Source organism: Coccomyxa subellipsoidea (assembly GCF_000258705.1).
Source record: "Coccomyxa subellipsoidea C-169, whole genome shotgun sequence".
Lineage (NCBI taxonomy): Eukaryota > Viridiplantae > Chlorophyta > Trebouxiophyceae > Coccomyxaceae > Coccomyxa > Coccomyxa subellipsoidea.
The window spans coordinates 2,254,967-2,267,792 of NW_005178041.1; the positions used below are offsets into that span (position 1 = coordinate 2,254,967).

Genomic DNA, 12,826 nt, shown 5'->3' on the forward strand with positions numbered 1-12,826 from the left:
GACTGTCAATGGCACTCTTTACGCATCAATTCATTGGACTATTCATGGAGCTGATCAATATTCAAGGCCATCAATCTAGTACTGTGTCACGCCAATTGGCCTCTACAATGTGCGATCAAAATTTTCTGTCACTATCTATTTCACTATCTACTCTACAGCTGGCTGGCATGTTGCACGTCCACATGATTATGAAAGCACCGCCACGTCACGTAGCACTGGCTTGGGCCTCTTGTAATTGCGTAGCAGTAGGGATGAGCACACCACGCTCACAGAGCTGAAGACCATCAGCGCTCCGGCCACCCATGGAGGAATCTGCAGCAAAAACAACTATCAGTGAATATCAACGATTGCACCCCTCCCTGAGCCATTGCCAGACGGACTCAGATCTTGATTGATGAGCACAGCAAGGTGCCTGCAGGTCAGGGATGCGGAGAGAAGAAAGGAGGCCTGCCTGCATGTGGGTGCAGGGGTAGAACACCCCGGCGGCAAAGGGGATCATGACGACGTTGTACCCCATGGCCCAGAAGTAGTTTACTCGGATGCGGTTGAAGGTCTTGCGCGACAGGTCGATGGCCACCAGCACGTCCTCCAGGTCATCGCGCATCAGCACATAGTCTGCCGCCTCTATCGCGATGTCCGTGCCCGAGCCCACCGCGATGCCGACATCCGCTGCGGCCAGCGCAGGCGAATCGTTCACGCCATCGCCCACCATCGCCACCACCTTCTTGCTGCCCTGCAGTTGCTGCAGCACACCGGAGGACCCCACTTCAGCCAAAGCCAAAGTCAACTTGCAGCAGACAATTGCAGGAATGGACAAGGCAGCCAGCAAGTACTAATTCTATTTGCAGGGGAAATCAATGTGCCCAAAGATGTTATTTGTTGCCTGAAAAAGTTGAAAAGTAAAGGCTTCAACTCTCCCAAAATGTACACCTTGTGGTCACTACTGCTGTAAGTGAGTTGGAGTGTAAGAGTGGGGCAGTGCGATGTTGAGTCAGGCATGGCGGGAGGGAACGCGCGCGCACCCGGATCTTGTCGACCTTGGCGCCGGGCAGGCACTCGGCGCACACGTTGATGATGGCGAGCTGCTCGGCGATTGCGCGCGCCGTGCGCCAGTTGTCGCCCGTCACCAGGTGCACCGCCAGCCCGCGCCGCGCCAGAGCCGCCACCACACCGCGCGCCTCCGGCTTGAGCGGATCCGTCACCGCCAGCACTGCGACTATAGATCCCGCCAGCGCCACCATCACGCACGTGCAGCACTTTGCCTGCCGCCCAACAATGCACATCAGAGCCGCATGCTTTCTGTGGCGCCGATGTGGTTAAACTGAGACTTTATGTGGGCTGAACTCAAAGTGCCATACAAGATGGCCCCTTGCCTGGTTGTGCATGAGTGCTTGCTGCCTTAGGGCTGTTGAATACACCACTCGTGGGGCGACTCGCTTTCTTGGGCCACGCACATGTGCGACAGCAGTCAAACCAGAAGTAGCCAGTAATGAACCCCACAGCAGCAACAAGATAGAGTTCAGGGCAAGTGCAGACCAGCTACAGGTCGATAGCTCTGACATGCAGGGAAGGAAAAAGCAGAAGGGAGAGATGGGCAGGCTTGGCTGGTTCTTTGAAGGCACACCTCCATGTCGCGCATGTAGTCATCAACGGCTTTGCTGATAGGGATTCCCTCGTCGGCCATCATCTGCTTGTTGCCCAGGATGACCTTGACATCCCTCGGGCCCTCCTTGCCCTTGATGGGAGACCTAGAGATCTCAGGCCCCACTGCCACCCACCCCAACACGCCCTTGCCTGCAGGCCAAGCAAGATAACTCTGAAAATGTGCTGGTACCCGGAATTTTTTTTCAAGGACCACAAGCTTGAAATTGGACCCTGCAGAAGGTCACAGAGAAGCATGCCAGAGTATGGAGATGTAAAGGCCGCTGAACTCACCAGCAACAGAGAGGACGTCCTTTGCAGGTCGCACCCAGTCGAGTCTGCGGGCAGCGGGTGCCCCCTTTGTGCCTGCAGTGACCTTCGCTCCGCCTCCTGACATCACATGCCCCATCTCAAGCAGAGGTGTCAACACGACTGTTGCATCACTACTTTTATATTGGACACCTCTAAGAGAAGAAGGACAAAAAATCCCCACCGACTTGCTGCTGCCCAATGCCCAAGCCTTCTGCTGCAAAGTTGATGACTGCTGATGCCAGAGGGTGCTCGCTCTGCACTTCCAGTGCAGCAGCCAGATGCATGACCTCCTTGAGCGACGCCTGCACACAGAATAATCTCAGATATTGAATTGAAGACCAACACAATAGAGTGAGTTCAAGTCATAGACTAATATGTGTCCTTCCACACCTGAGTGTCATAGAGGCGGACGTCTGTCACGACCGGCTTGCCGCGCGTGAGCGTGCCTGTCTTGTCAAATACAATGGTGCGGATGCGATGGGCCCTCTCCAATGCATCCGCCCCCTGCACAGGTAAACATCAAATAAGCACAGAAAGTGACTGATAATTACCTTTGAACTCTGCAGTCCTCACATACTGCAAGATATGCGAGCACCACAACAGCGCAGGGCTGTCACCTTGATGAGGATGCCATGGGAAGCTGCCACGCCGGTGCCAACCATGACGGCTGTGGGTGTGGCCAGGCCCAGCGCGCAAGGGCAGGCTATGACCAGCACAGCAATCCCAAACAGCAGCGCAAACAAAAAGTGGTTGTGGCCTGCCGGCAGCCACTCCTGTGGGAACCACCCATGCTTCCCAGCCACATACCTGCAGAAACCCATTCTTTCAAATCCCACATGCAAATCACCACCACCAGAGCTAGAGGGTAATGTGCAGGATCTCACATGTTTGGCAGTGTCTTTCAGAACTAGAAGCGCACCAACAAAAGCAAGTGATCATGGCCACGGTGACAACGATGGGCACAAAGATGGACGAGACATAGTCGGCGAAGGCTTGGATGGGCGCCTTGCTCATCTGGGCCGCCTCCACCAGCTGCACAATCTGCGCCAGAGCCGTGTCCTTCCCCACCCGTGTCGCCCTCACCTGCACATCAAAAATATATATCTCCCTGCACAGTTGCAGGTCCTACTCTGATGCAATGCACAGGCTGCAGGACGTATGGAAGGCACGGAAGGAGGGTAGGAGGGCGTCAAACCTGCAGTGCCCCTCCCATGTTCATGGTGCCCCCGATCACAGCGTCTCCCTCAACCTTGAGCACCGGCTCCGCCTCCCCGGTCAGCATGCTCTCATCGGCGTGCGACTTGCCGCTCAGCACCAGCCCATCCACCGGCATGCGGGCGCCAGGCAAAACCTGTAGAACCCAAGCCACCCTTACACTCCCTGACTCCTTTATTAGGACATATATCTCTCAGTACACCCAGGACAACAGCTGCCAGTGCTGCTCGGACAAGAGTAGCAACTCGAGAAGCATTGGCAGGTAAGGATTGACCATAGAAAGCCGACTACGCTTGCCGTGGAGGGCAGCTAGAAGTTGCCCAATTTCCCCAAGCCCAAAGTACCAAGTCTCACCTTGAGCCTGTCTCCGCGGTGGATGAGCGCAGTGGGCACCTCTCTCTCGGCCTCCACCTTGCCGTCTTCACCGCCCTCCAGCAGCACAGCCGTGGGGGGAGTCAGATTCAGCAGCGCGCCGATGGCCTCAGACGTCTTCCCCTTAGCGCTGGCCTCCAGGTACTTGCCCAGCAGAATGAAGGTGATGAGCATGGCGGAGGTCTCAAAGAAGTCCGTGGGGCGGTACATGCCGGTCTTGTGGTGGTTCATGAAGTGGTGGTGCAGAATGGAGATCATGGAGTAGAGGTAAGAGGCGTTAGTGCCCAGAGACACCAGCACATCCATGTTTGCCCTGCAAGAGAACACCATTTCTTTTGGAATATTCTTTTCCTAAATATACAATAATCTATATAATAGTGCCTCTCAGAATATGGAAGCCTAATCAGGGTTCTTGTTGAAGCCATCAGGTGCACTGCAAGGTCATCAGGCATGCATGCGTGCTGAGATGATAGAGTGGTGGACAGATGGGCGGCTCCGCACCTGCCATTGCGGAGGGCGCGCCAAGCGTTGATGTGGAAGCGCCAGCCGATGACAAATTGCACCGGGGTGGCGCAGAGACATTTGATGATCTGGTCCAATGGGAAGTCAAAAATTTGCGCCTCCAGCAGCGGGCGCATAGCAGGGATCATGGGGAACACCATGGCCACCAGGAACACTGGGATTGTGAGGCAGGCGCTGGCAAAGAACAGGTCTCGCAGCTGTTGTAGCTCTGATTTTTGATCGCCGTTTGCTGGCCTGCGACCGTCAAAGAATGCAATGGTGTCAGATGTCCTAATTGTTCTGCATCTCAACCCTGTGAGGAGAATTGAATTGACAGTCAAATTGTAATGAGCAAGTTGATGTACCTGTCACCGCGCAGGAGGTGTGCCTCAAAGCCTGCTTCCTGGACAGCCTGTATGATGTGTCTGGGTCCAGTCACATCAGGGTTGTACTGCACCTCTGCCTTGCCCGCCAGCAGGTTCACGGCAGCCCTCTGCATCGCAAAAACATTTTGTGAATGACTTCTCATTAAAGTTCAGGTAAGATCTGGCTGTGTCAGCATGGCAACTGGTTTCCCATGCCTGCAGCAGTAAGCATGATGAGTGACCGGAAATTAGACCTGCACGCCCTGGTGATTGAGAAGGGCAAGCTCGACTGCGGATGAGCAGGAGCTGCAGGTCATGCCGCTCACTCGCAGGATTGCAGAGTCGGAGTCGGGGACAGCACCCCTACCCACCACCCGGGCCTCAAACCCAGCCTCCTCAATAAGGGCAACCACCTCAGCCTGCAATGAGGTATACAATTTAGAATCAGACAGTGAAATGCCAAAGTGAAATAAACTTGCAAATTAGTCAGAATGACCAGTCTGTAGACCCACCTCATTTACCACCTGTGGGTCATGCGTGACCTCTGCCATTTTGAGGGTGAGAGACACCAGTGCCTTCTGCACACCCTTCTTTTCCCCCAGAGCCGTCTCCACAGCTGTAGAGCAGGCGGAGCAATGCATGCCAAGCACCTCGATCCTCGTGACCTGCTTAGGATGCAGCATTCATGAGCAACCTGCTCATAGCTAAGCAACACGAAATTGACGTTAGCCTCCTAGTGTTCAGCACCCACCCACCTCATGTCTGGTCCTCTCCTCTTGTTTCTGCAGCAACTCCGCCATGAAACCAGCGTCCTGGATCACTTTTAAGATTTCACTGATGGTTATATCCCCGTCATCAAAGACCACCTGCACAGGGCGTGACACGAAAAGACTCAGGGACACTTGCCCTCATATTCACACTTGTGAGGTTTTGTCGAGGCCAAGTTGAGCTATTCTCTGAAAGATCCTATTCTGATGGACCACCTCAGCAGTCTCCTTCAGCAGGGCGACACTCGCTGACAGCACTCCAGGCTGTGATGAGAGGGCGCGCTCGACAGCTGAAGAGCAGGAGGAGCAGTGCATCCCCTTGACAGACACCTGCGCATGATGGCAGGGTCTGCCTAAGCCATCCACCACCAAGAGAGGATTCTATCTGGCTGCCACCTTGGACTGCCAAACGTGCCCTTCCAGAAGCAGATGTGCATGTGGTGGCGTATGTCACCAACTTATTGTGTTGGCATACAATATCTTTACTTACCAAGGCCTTTGCATTGTGTCCAGGGCCTGGAAGCTGCTCAGCATTGCTGGTTGACACAAGAGACTGAAGCTCTGCCTCTGCGACAGGCGCTTCCGTAGTGCGCCACCAACTCATCTAGATGTCAACAACTAATGATCGGAAGTCTGATCTAAAGCTTGCATTGTTCGCTCTGCCGTTCACGCATCAAACCTGGTACGGAAGCCAAACAAGGACAAGCTCTGTCGAGCCACAGTCCTAAAGTATCATCACCAGCTATTAGCAGTCTCACGAAAAGCCTTGCTATGTACAGGATGTACTGCTTAGTAGAGCAGAGCGCCTTTGTCACGCTCGAAATGTTCTCGTGACGAGAGAGTCCTCCGGGAGGACAACTCCGCAAGACAGGAAGCTGAGCTGGTGCTGCACCAGTGGTGCACCATTTTCAGGTATGAAAGCAATCGAGTCTAGAAAAGTCAAAACTCAGCTGGCTCTTCCAAAAATTTCTTAATCGTCCGTCGAAGGCATTTGACCCTCAGACTGATCGCGCCTAGATGCCTGGGGTTGTCCTTCTTCTCCTTGAAATTACCCCAGTTTCTGGCACCTTCTAGATCCTGCAGCACATCGATCAGCTCCGGTGGTATCTGCGGGAGACACTATCAGATTGACCTGTAGTTTGATCAAGAGTGTACAGTAGACAATCTGCGGAAAGAGTGACAAATAGGTATGGTGGACCAAGACTTCAAGGGAGTTTCTGAAAAATTTAGTGTTTCCTTGTTATCCGATGAGGGGCATGGATCAGATCGTGTGGTATGTGAGATCGGCCTCGATGGCCTGCTCATCCTGTCATCTGACGGGCAGAGGGTCCAGAGGAAGTATCCCCTGAAGCACATTAGTCGCTGGGCACTGCGTGGGAACAGCCTTGTCCTCTACACGAAGACGCCAGTGGATGTGGAAGAACGCACGGTGACTCTGCAGTCTGACGATAGAACTATACGTTCAGCGCTGGACACGCTCACCAGCTGCTGCATGCAGTAAGTCCTTTTGGTTCTGAAAAGAGTTGGCTATTGCAAGTTCAGATTTTTCCTCGACAAATTTGTTGTGCTCACTTTTTGAAGCATCTTATCGTAGCTTTCGTTCAGGCTTATTTTGATTGGTCTGTGCAGGATGGTGGAATTGCTGCAGGGGTCTGGGGAAAACAGCCAGACCACAAATTCACTCACCTCCCTCATCAACGGAGGCACATCTAAGAAGGTACAGTCCAACTTGCTCATGCAATGCTCAGCACCATCAGACATAGTGCGCGAGTCTGCAATTACCCTCAGCCATGGGTCTGAGCACCACACAATGCTATGGTCCACCCGGATGGCCCTGCATGGCTGTGCAGGCCTTCTTCATCTGACATGCTTCTGATACAGCCACTTGTATGCCTGCAGCTTCCCTCGGCGGAGGACGTTGAGTTCTGGAGCAACCCAGAGAAGGCAGGCTGGCTCCAGTCCCAGGGCGAGCACATCAAGACCTGGCGCCGCCGCTGGTTTGTGCTGAAGCAGGGCTACCTGTTCCGCTTTGCCGGCCCGGACGTGACCTCCTCCTCCAAGGCGCGCGGCCTGGTGGACCTGTCAAAGGTGACTGATGTCAGCGCGGCGCGCGACGCCACCGGCCGCAACAACTCGCTAATGCTGTCCACGCCCACCGGCCGCGTCCTGTATGTCGCCGACAGCGAGACCGAGCAGGTCGAGTGGCTGTCTGCCCTCGAAGGCTCCGTTGCCAAGATTGTCAGACAGGTGCCACACAATACCTCCTCACATTATGTCATTTTTCTCGTGACGCTGGATGTATGACACTCTTTGCATAGTTGGTGACCTCCAGGCGATGTGTTCTCTGGGCAATGGACTTGCAGTCCAGATGTGGCAAATGTCTGAATATTGGCACTGTACACGCAGGTCGCCGGGGTCGAGGACGAGCCAGCACAGCCGGCTGAGCGGCCGGCGTCTGTGCAGAACAAGTGGACGCAGCAGCTGGAGCAGAACTATGCAGCGGTGGGGGGCACCGGCAGCGGCAGTGGCCGCAGCTCCTCAGCGCGTGACCCCAACGCCATGGTCAAGATTGTCGGGTACAACCAGGAGCCCACTGCGCCGCACAACCGCCCATCGGCCTCCTACGATGCTCCCGACTACAGCACGGGCAACAGCTTCGGCTATGACAACATTGCAGGTACCTTTTATCCCACGTGGACATTGAAGGAGACAGAGGTTGCAGCACTTATGGCGAACACCTGCAGTATGCAGATCTGACAAAGGAAGAGGCTTGCCTTCCTCAACTGCGGACATGTGATTCTTCCTATGCATCGAAGGTATTGTCAGATATCCCACAAATATTCGTGCCGCAGGCATCGCAGGCATCTGCACGAGCGGCTCTGCAGCGCCAAAGCCCAGCTCCAGCTCATCCTTCTCAGACTCCTTTGTCAAGGTGGACTACCCATCTTACCCCGTGCTAGCCGCCACCGCCTCCCACCAAACTCCCACCGCCCAGCCGTCCTACGCTGATCCGGCAGCCGCCGCCGGCAACAGTGGCAGCGGCTATGGCCAGTTCTCTGCGCCGCAGCAGCAGCAGTCATACTCCGGCTACCAGGCTCACGGGCAGCAGGACAGCTATGGCAATCACCAGCAGCAGCCGTACAGCAGCCCCAGCACATACTCCTACCAGCCGCAGGCAGCGCAGGCTCACAGCTATGCACAGCCCGCTCCCGCCCAGCCCTCCTGGCAGGAGCTGCACGCCGACAACGGCCGGCCGTACTACTACAATGCGTCCACTGGGGTCACACAGTGGGAGCAGCCTGCAGGCTTTGTGTGACAGCGCCTGGTTGTGCATCTCTGTGCTGGTGGCGGTTGCTCTCACTCTGAGCATTAAGTGTGCCACAGTGGCTTATACCATGTGGGCAAAGCCAGAACGGATGTGTTGCGATGGTTTAAGGAGGAACTGGTGTCAGGGCAGGCTGACCAGATGGGAGCCTGCCGCTGCGTTGTGCATGTGCATCAAGCATATTGCAAAGCAAGTCATCCATTTGCCTGTGATTGTTGGAACTGTTTCAAACATAGCTGTACAATTGCCCAGGTCTTCTGTTTCACTGCCAATGGCTTTGAGCTGCCAATGGCTTTGAGGAAGATAAAGGATTTCTCTGAGACTGGTGAGCAGCACTGGAAGTTTCATGGCGGTTCTGTGTGCAACAGAGGTGTGTCACCCGGTCAACGGCTGACGGTCAAGGCCTCCCGCGCCCAGCGCTGCTGATTCCTGGGTGCATGCATAAACAAGGAACTCAAAGTCCGACTGAGTCAGTACACTGTAGGCATAGGCAATTCTAGCCTGAAACTTTCATTAGGGATGATCTTGATCGCGGTGGCACCATCAATGGATTGCATGCCATGGTTTGCACGCAGTGCGCATGCGCTTCAGCAAGCCTGAGGGTTATTAAGTTGATGATAACAATGACAGATCTCAGCATTTGGAGTGCACCAGATCATGAAAGCCAAGTGACTCCCCTATCCGATGAGCCGACATGTCGCCGAAGGGGGCCGGCCAGGCGCCCGGGCCCTATCGCGATATATCACGATTAATCTCTAAATCAATATTGTGTGCGCTACTGGTCCTTGAACATTGCATAAAATGCCTTTGCAGGGACATGGTTGGACTTCGTTCACTGCTGTGACTCCAAGCATCAACACACACACAGTCCAGATCACCATTTACACGAATCATTACTACCCGCAAGGCTGCTGACGCAGAAAAAGCGAAGGGAACGTTGCACACCAGCCGGCACTTTTTCGTTGAGGGAGATTTTTACTGGGTTGCTTTATGTGTGAGCTTTTCGGATATCAGTGTTCACCAAGCCGTGTCGAGGTCAAAGGCGCCGCTTTGCTATCCACAGCGCTCACGCAAGTTGTCCTGGCGCACCTCCGCTGGGCACACGGTGCCGATCCGCGCTTGAGATACGCCGCAGCTGCTGTGAACGCGTGAGGCGCTTTCCAGAGATTCCTGATCTGTCGAGCGGCCTAGCTCGGCTCCTCGGCCGGCAAACGATGTGCGCGGTGGCGTCTGCAGGTATTGGGAATATTGCTTGGCTGCTGATGTCAGTGTCTGGCTTGGCCCGTTGGCGAACTGAGCGTCGTTCTCACAGCTACAGCGATGATCCATCTCTGAGAGCCTATTTTAATATTCGGTGATGCACATCTCTGACGTTGTTTGAGATGCACGGCAAGGCGAAATCAAAGCTGGAAGTATCTGTTTTTCAGCCAGGGCAAGCCTGCCACTTCCTGCATGGATCTGCTGCGCACATGCATGAAGTGCTTATTGTTGCCTACTACTGTTTTAAGGGACCCAATCATGCGCCACCAGCATGTATGCTCACCTGTGTCGCTTCTTTTCAGGTTTTGTCTGAAACCCTGAGAAATGAAGAGCCTCTATAACAAATGGACCAAGTCGCGGAGCAAAGGGGAGAAGCACCATGGAACACCGCCAGTATCAGGGCAGCCTGGCAGCAGGGGTGGCAGCATTGGCAGCAGAGGACCGGCTGGGGAGGCAGCGAACGCAGCTGAACCCAGCACACAGCCTCGCAGCAGCAGAGACTCCATCGATGTCAGACCCAAAGACGGCGGTGGAAAGGTGCATCATCGTGACGAGATATTGCACTGACGCTGCATCGTCTTGGCCATTCTCCTGTGATGAAACTCACCTAGTATGTTCGATAATGTTTTCACCCTGGGGGTTCTGTACTGAGGATTCTGCTGGCGCAGATGTCGGATGACAGTGCTTACAGCCACAGCGGCACGCCTGCTGGCGGCAACACAGCCAAGCAGCAGTCTTACTGGTCCAAGAGAGATGCGGCGTCTCTCTGTTGCTCCAACGTGTCATCATCCATTGAGGGCAAGCCTTCGATGGATTCCGTCCTGCGGCCTAAGTTTAAGGAGGGTGAGGCATCCTTTCCTGTATTGTGTTCTATTCTAAGACATGCAACAGAACATTACCATTGATGCTTTACATTGTGTGGACATGGCAGGAGGCAATGGGAAGGAAACCGACCCCACCAAGTCCTTGGCGCAGATGGTGCAAGAGAGGCTGACATTCAACCTGGAAGACAATGAGGGCACCAGGGAGGGCGAGGAATGGCGCGACAGGCTGCAGCCACTAGGTGAGATGCCAGCAATAATGACGAAGCACACCAGATATCCTTACATTCAATTAGGGCTAGGCAGTCCAGGTTGATCCGAGAGGGATGCATTCATGTGAACGCTGTGATCATTCTGGGGGCACATGAGGCATTCTTGGGGTCAAAGTACAGGAGCACTGAAATTGTTCTGTGCAGGTGTGGGCCCCAGCAGCGCAAGGCCGAGCACTGACCAGAGGCGCGCAAGTGGTGAGAGTGCGCGCTCCGCCGGAGGGGAGAGTGGCAGCACGCGCTCGCGGCGGTCCTCTTTTGCGCTTGAGCGCGCATCATTCGACGCAAATCGCTCCTCCCTGGAAGCCTTTGGGCTGCGCAACGGCCACCGCCCCTCTGGCGAACTGGCGGAGGTCTGTCTTGTGCTGTCATTAGCCTCTTGGCCTTAAGATTTACTGATAAAGCTCTTAACAGGTCGCCTCTGCATGGCAAGCTACTTTGATCGGGGACGGTGGCAGAGAAGAAGATTGGTAGGCGTATTTTCAGGCGATGGTGTGCGGATATGCAGGGGCTGCCAAAGCAAGACACTGCGCAAGCCGTCGCAGCACTGTGTGAGCGTGCGGGTTTGCCTAACTCCCTGAAGGATCGCTATGTGGCACTGGGCGTGGTGCCCCCGGACACCCCGCTGCCCATGAACATGCTCACGCGGCTGTGGGGCCTCGAGCAGGAGAGCGACGCAGAGGCCACCGCCAACCTGTTTGAGACCAAGGTGTGGGTTGCTGCTTTTGTCGCGCCACTTTTTTGGCACAACGCCTGCAGAGGAACAGATTTGGGCGACCCTACAAGCTTGCTTGTACTATTTCAGTTAGCATTACTGATCCTGGGTTGTGCAGGGTGTGATGCGCGTGGCCTGCCTGTTTGATGGCACAGCCTGGGGCCTGGTGATGCCGGACCACCTGTTTGCGCTGAGCACCGTCAGCGTCATGGGCAATGAGAAGATTCATGCCACTCTGCTGGACGCTTATCTGGAGAACCACTCGTCCTTCTCCACCATTCCAGACGACGGCTACATCATGCAGGTGGGCATCCCTCTGTGTTTGCCTTCCATTTGCTGTCATGTATGGATGCTCTCACTCCTCTTTGAAGGGTGTCGTGACCAATGTTCAGGTAAAGATTGAGCGCGTTTTGTCTTATGATGTGTTGCGTGTGCTTGGCAGAATGTGGGGCACCACCTGGTGGGAGCTGGGCGGCTGGAGGAGCTGAAGCAGCTGCTGGCGAGCCCTGGATGGCTGGAGCGCAAGCTGCACTCCTATGGCACAGCCTCTGCTGTGGCAGACTTCAGGAGGTGCCACTCCTCTCGCATCTGACGTTGGTGTCTCCTGTGTCACTTTGGAATCTGAGAGTTTCTTGCCAGGCATATTAGGGCAAGCGCAATTGGCCCCACATCCCTTGTGCCTATTGACTTGCTGTGCTGCGCAGGTACTTGATGGTGTCTGGTGACGAGGAGGTGAAGCTGCTGCTGGAGGCTTTCCAGATGAGCGTCAGCGCGTGCCTGAGCCAGCCGTCTACGCCCGTCCTGCGCGCGCAGATGCTCGGCCGCCTCATGTCCGTCCCCCATTCCAGCCTCCTCAAGGTGCCCTTCTCTCACTTCACCGGCATATCAGGAAAATCCTGCCACACATTATTTTTGATCAATCCCATGTCATCACGTTGCTAGAAGTCTCATGGCCTGGAGCTTGTGATCAGTTTAGAATATCATTGCAAGGCCTGGAGCTGTGAATGGGGAAATCGAAGAGTGTGGGCTGGTCGCAGGAGTGGCTTGCGAGGGAGGACGGAGGCGTGGAGGAGGCGGGGCGCCACGCGGCGGCCGCAACACCGTGCATGTTCACGCGCACGCCAAGCCTGGAGCAGGCAGGTGGCCTGCAGCGCATGACCCTGCGCGGCCACACCGGCGGCATCTCCAAGGTCCTGCTCACCCCCGGCGGCATCGACGTCATCACAGGTACACTCTCTCCCTCTAGCATGCTTCTCCCTGATC

The 12,826-nt window shown here is 55.1% G+C and overlaps 3 protein-coding genes across 3 annotated transcripts; 1 reads left to right on the forward strand and 2 right to left on the reverse strand.

Annotated features, from left to right (window-relative positions):
• Positions 1-186: 186 nt before the first annotated feature.
• COCSUDRAFT_59206 (heavy metal P-type ATPase) lies at positions 187-5,488 on the reverse strand (the record flags this gene model as incomplete). The annotated part of the gene is made up of 17 exons (XM_005651175.1): positions 187-312; positions 479-733; positions 1,023-1,262; positions 1,625-1,794; positions 1,936-2,031; positions 2,135-2,255; positions 2,344-2,457; positions 2,571-2,760; positions 2,873-3,036; positions 3,149-3,304; positions 3,523-3,853; positions 4,042-4,296; positions 4,407-4,534; positions 4,661-4,825; positions 4,919-5,022; positions 5,158-5,272; positions 5,390-5,488. 17 exons carry the CDS (start codon positions 5,486-5,488, stop codon positions 187-189), a joined length of 2,829 nt encoding a protein of 942 aa, XP_005651232.1.
• Positions 5,489-6,125: 637 nt separating this feature from the next.
• On the forward strand, positions 6,126-8,489 carry COCSUDRAFT_46190 (hypothetical protein; the record flags this gene model as incomplete). Its single annotated transcript, XM_005651176.1, has 5 exons — positions 6,126-6,670; positions 6,803-6,890; positions 7,073-7,420; positions 7,580-7,850; positions 8,026-8,489. Exons 1-5 carry the CDS (start codon positions 6,363-6,365, stop codon positions 8,487-8,489), a joined length of 1,479 nt encoding a protein of 492 aa, XP_005651233.1. The 5' UTR covers positions 6,126-6,362.
• A 198-nt stretch (positions 8,490-8,687) lies between these two features.
• Positions 8,688-9,827, reverse strand: COCSUDRAFT_64611 (hypothetical protein; the record flags this gene model as incomplete). Its single annotated transcript, XM_005651177.1, has 3 exons — positions 8,688-8,927; positions 9,150-9,227; positions 9,588-9,827. 3 exons carry the CDS (start codon positions 9,825-9,827, stop codon positions 8,874-8,876), a joined length of 372 nt encoding a protein of 123 aa, XP_005651234.1. The 3' UTR covers positions 8,688-8,873.
• Positions 9,828-12,826: the final 2,999 nt, after the last annotated feature.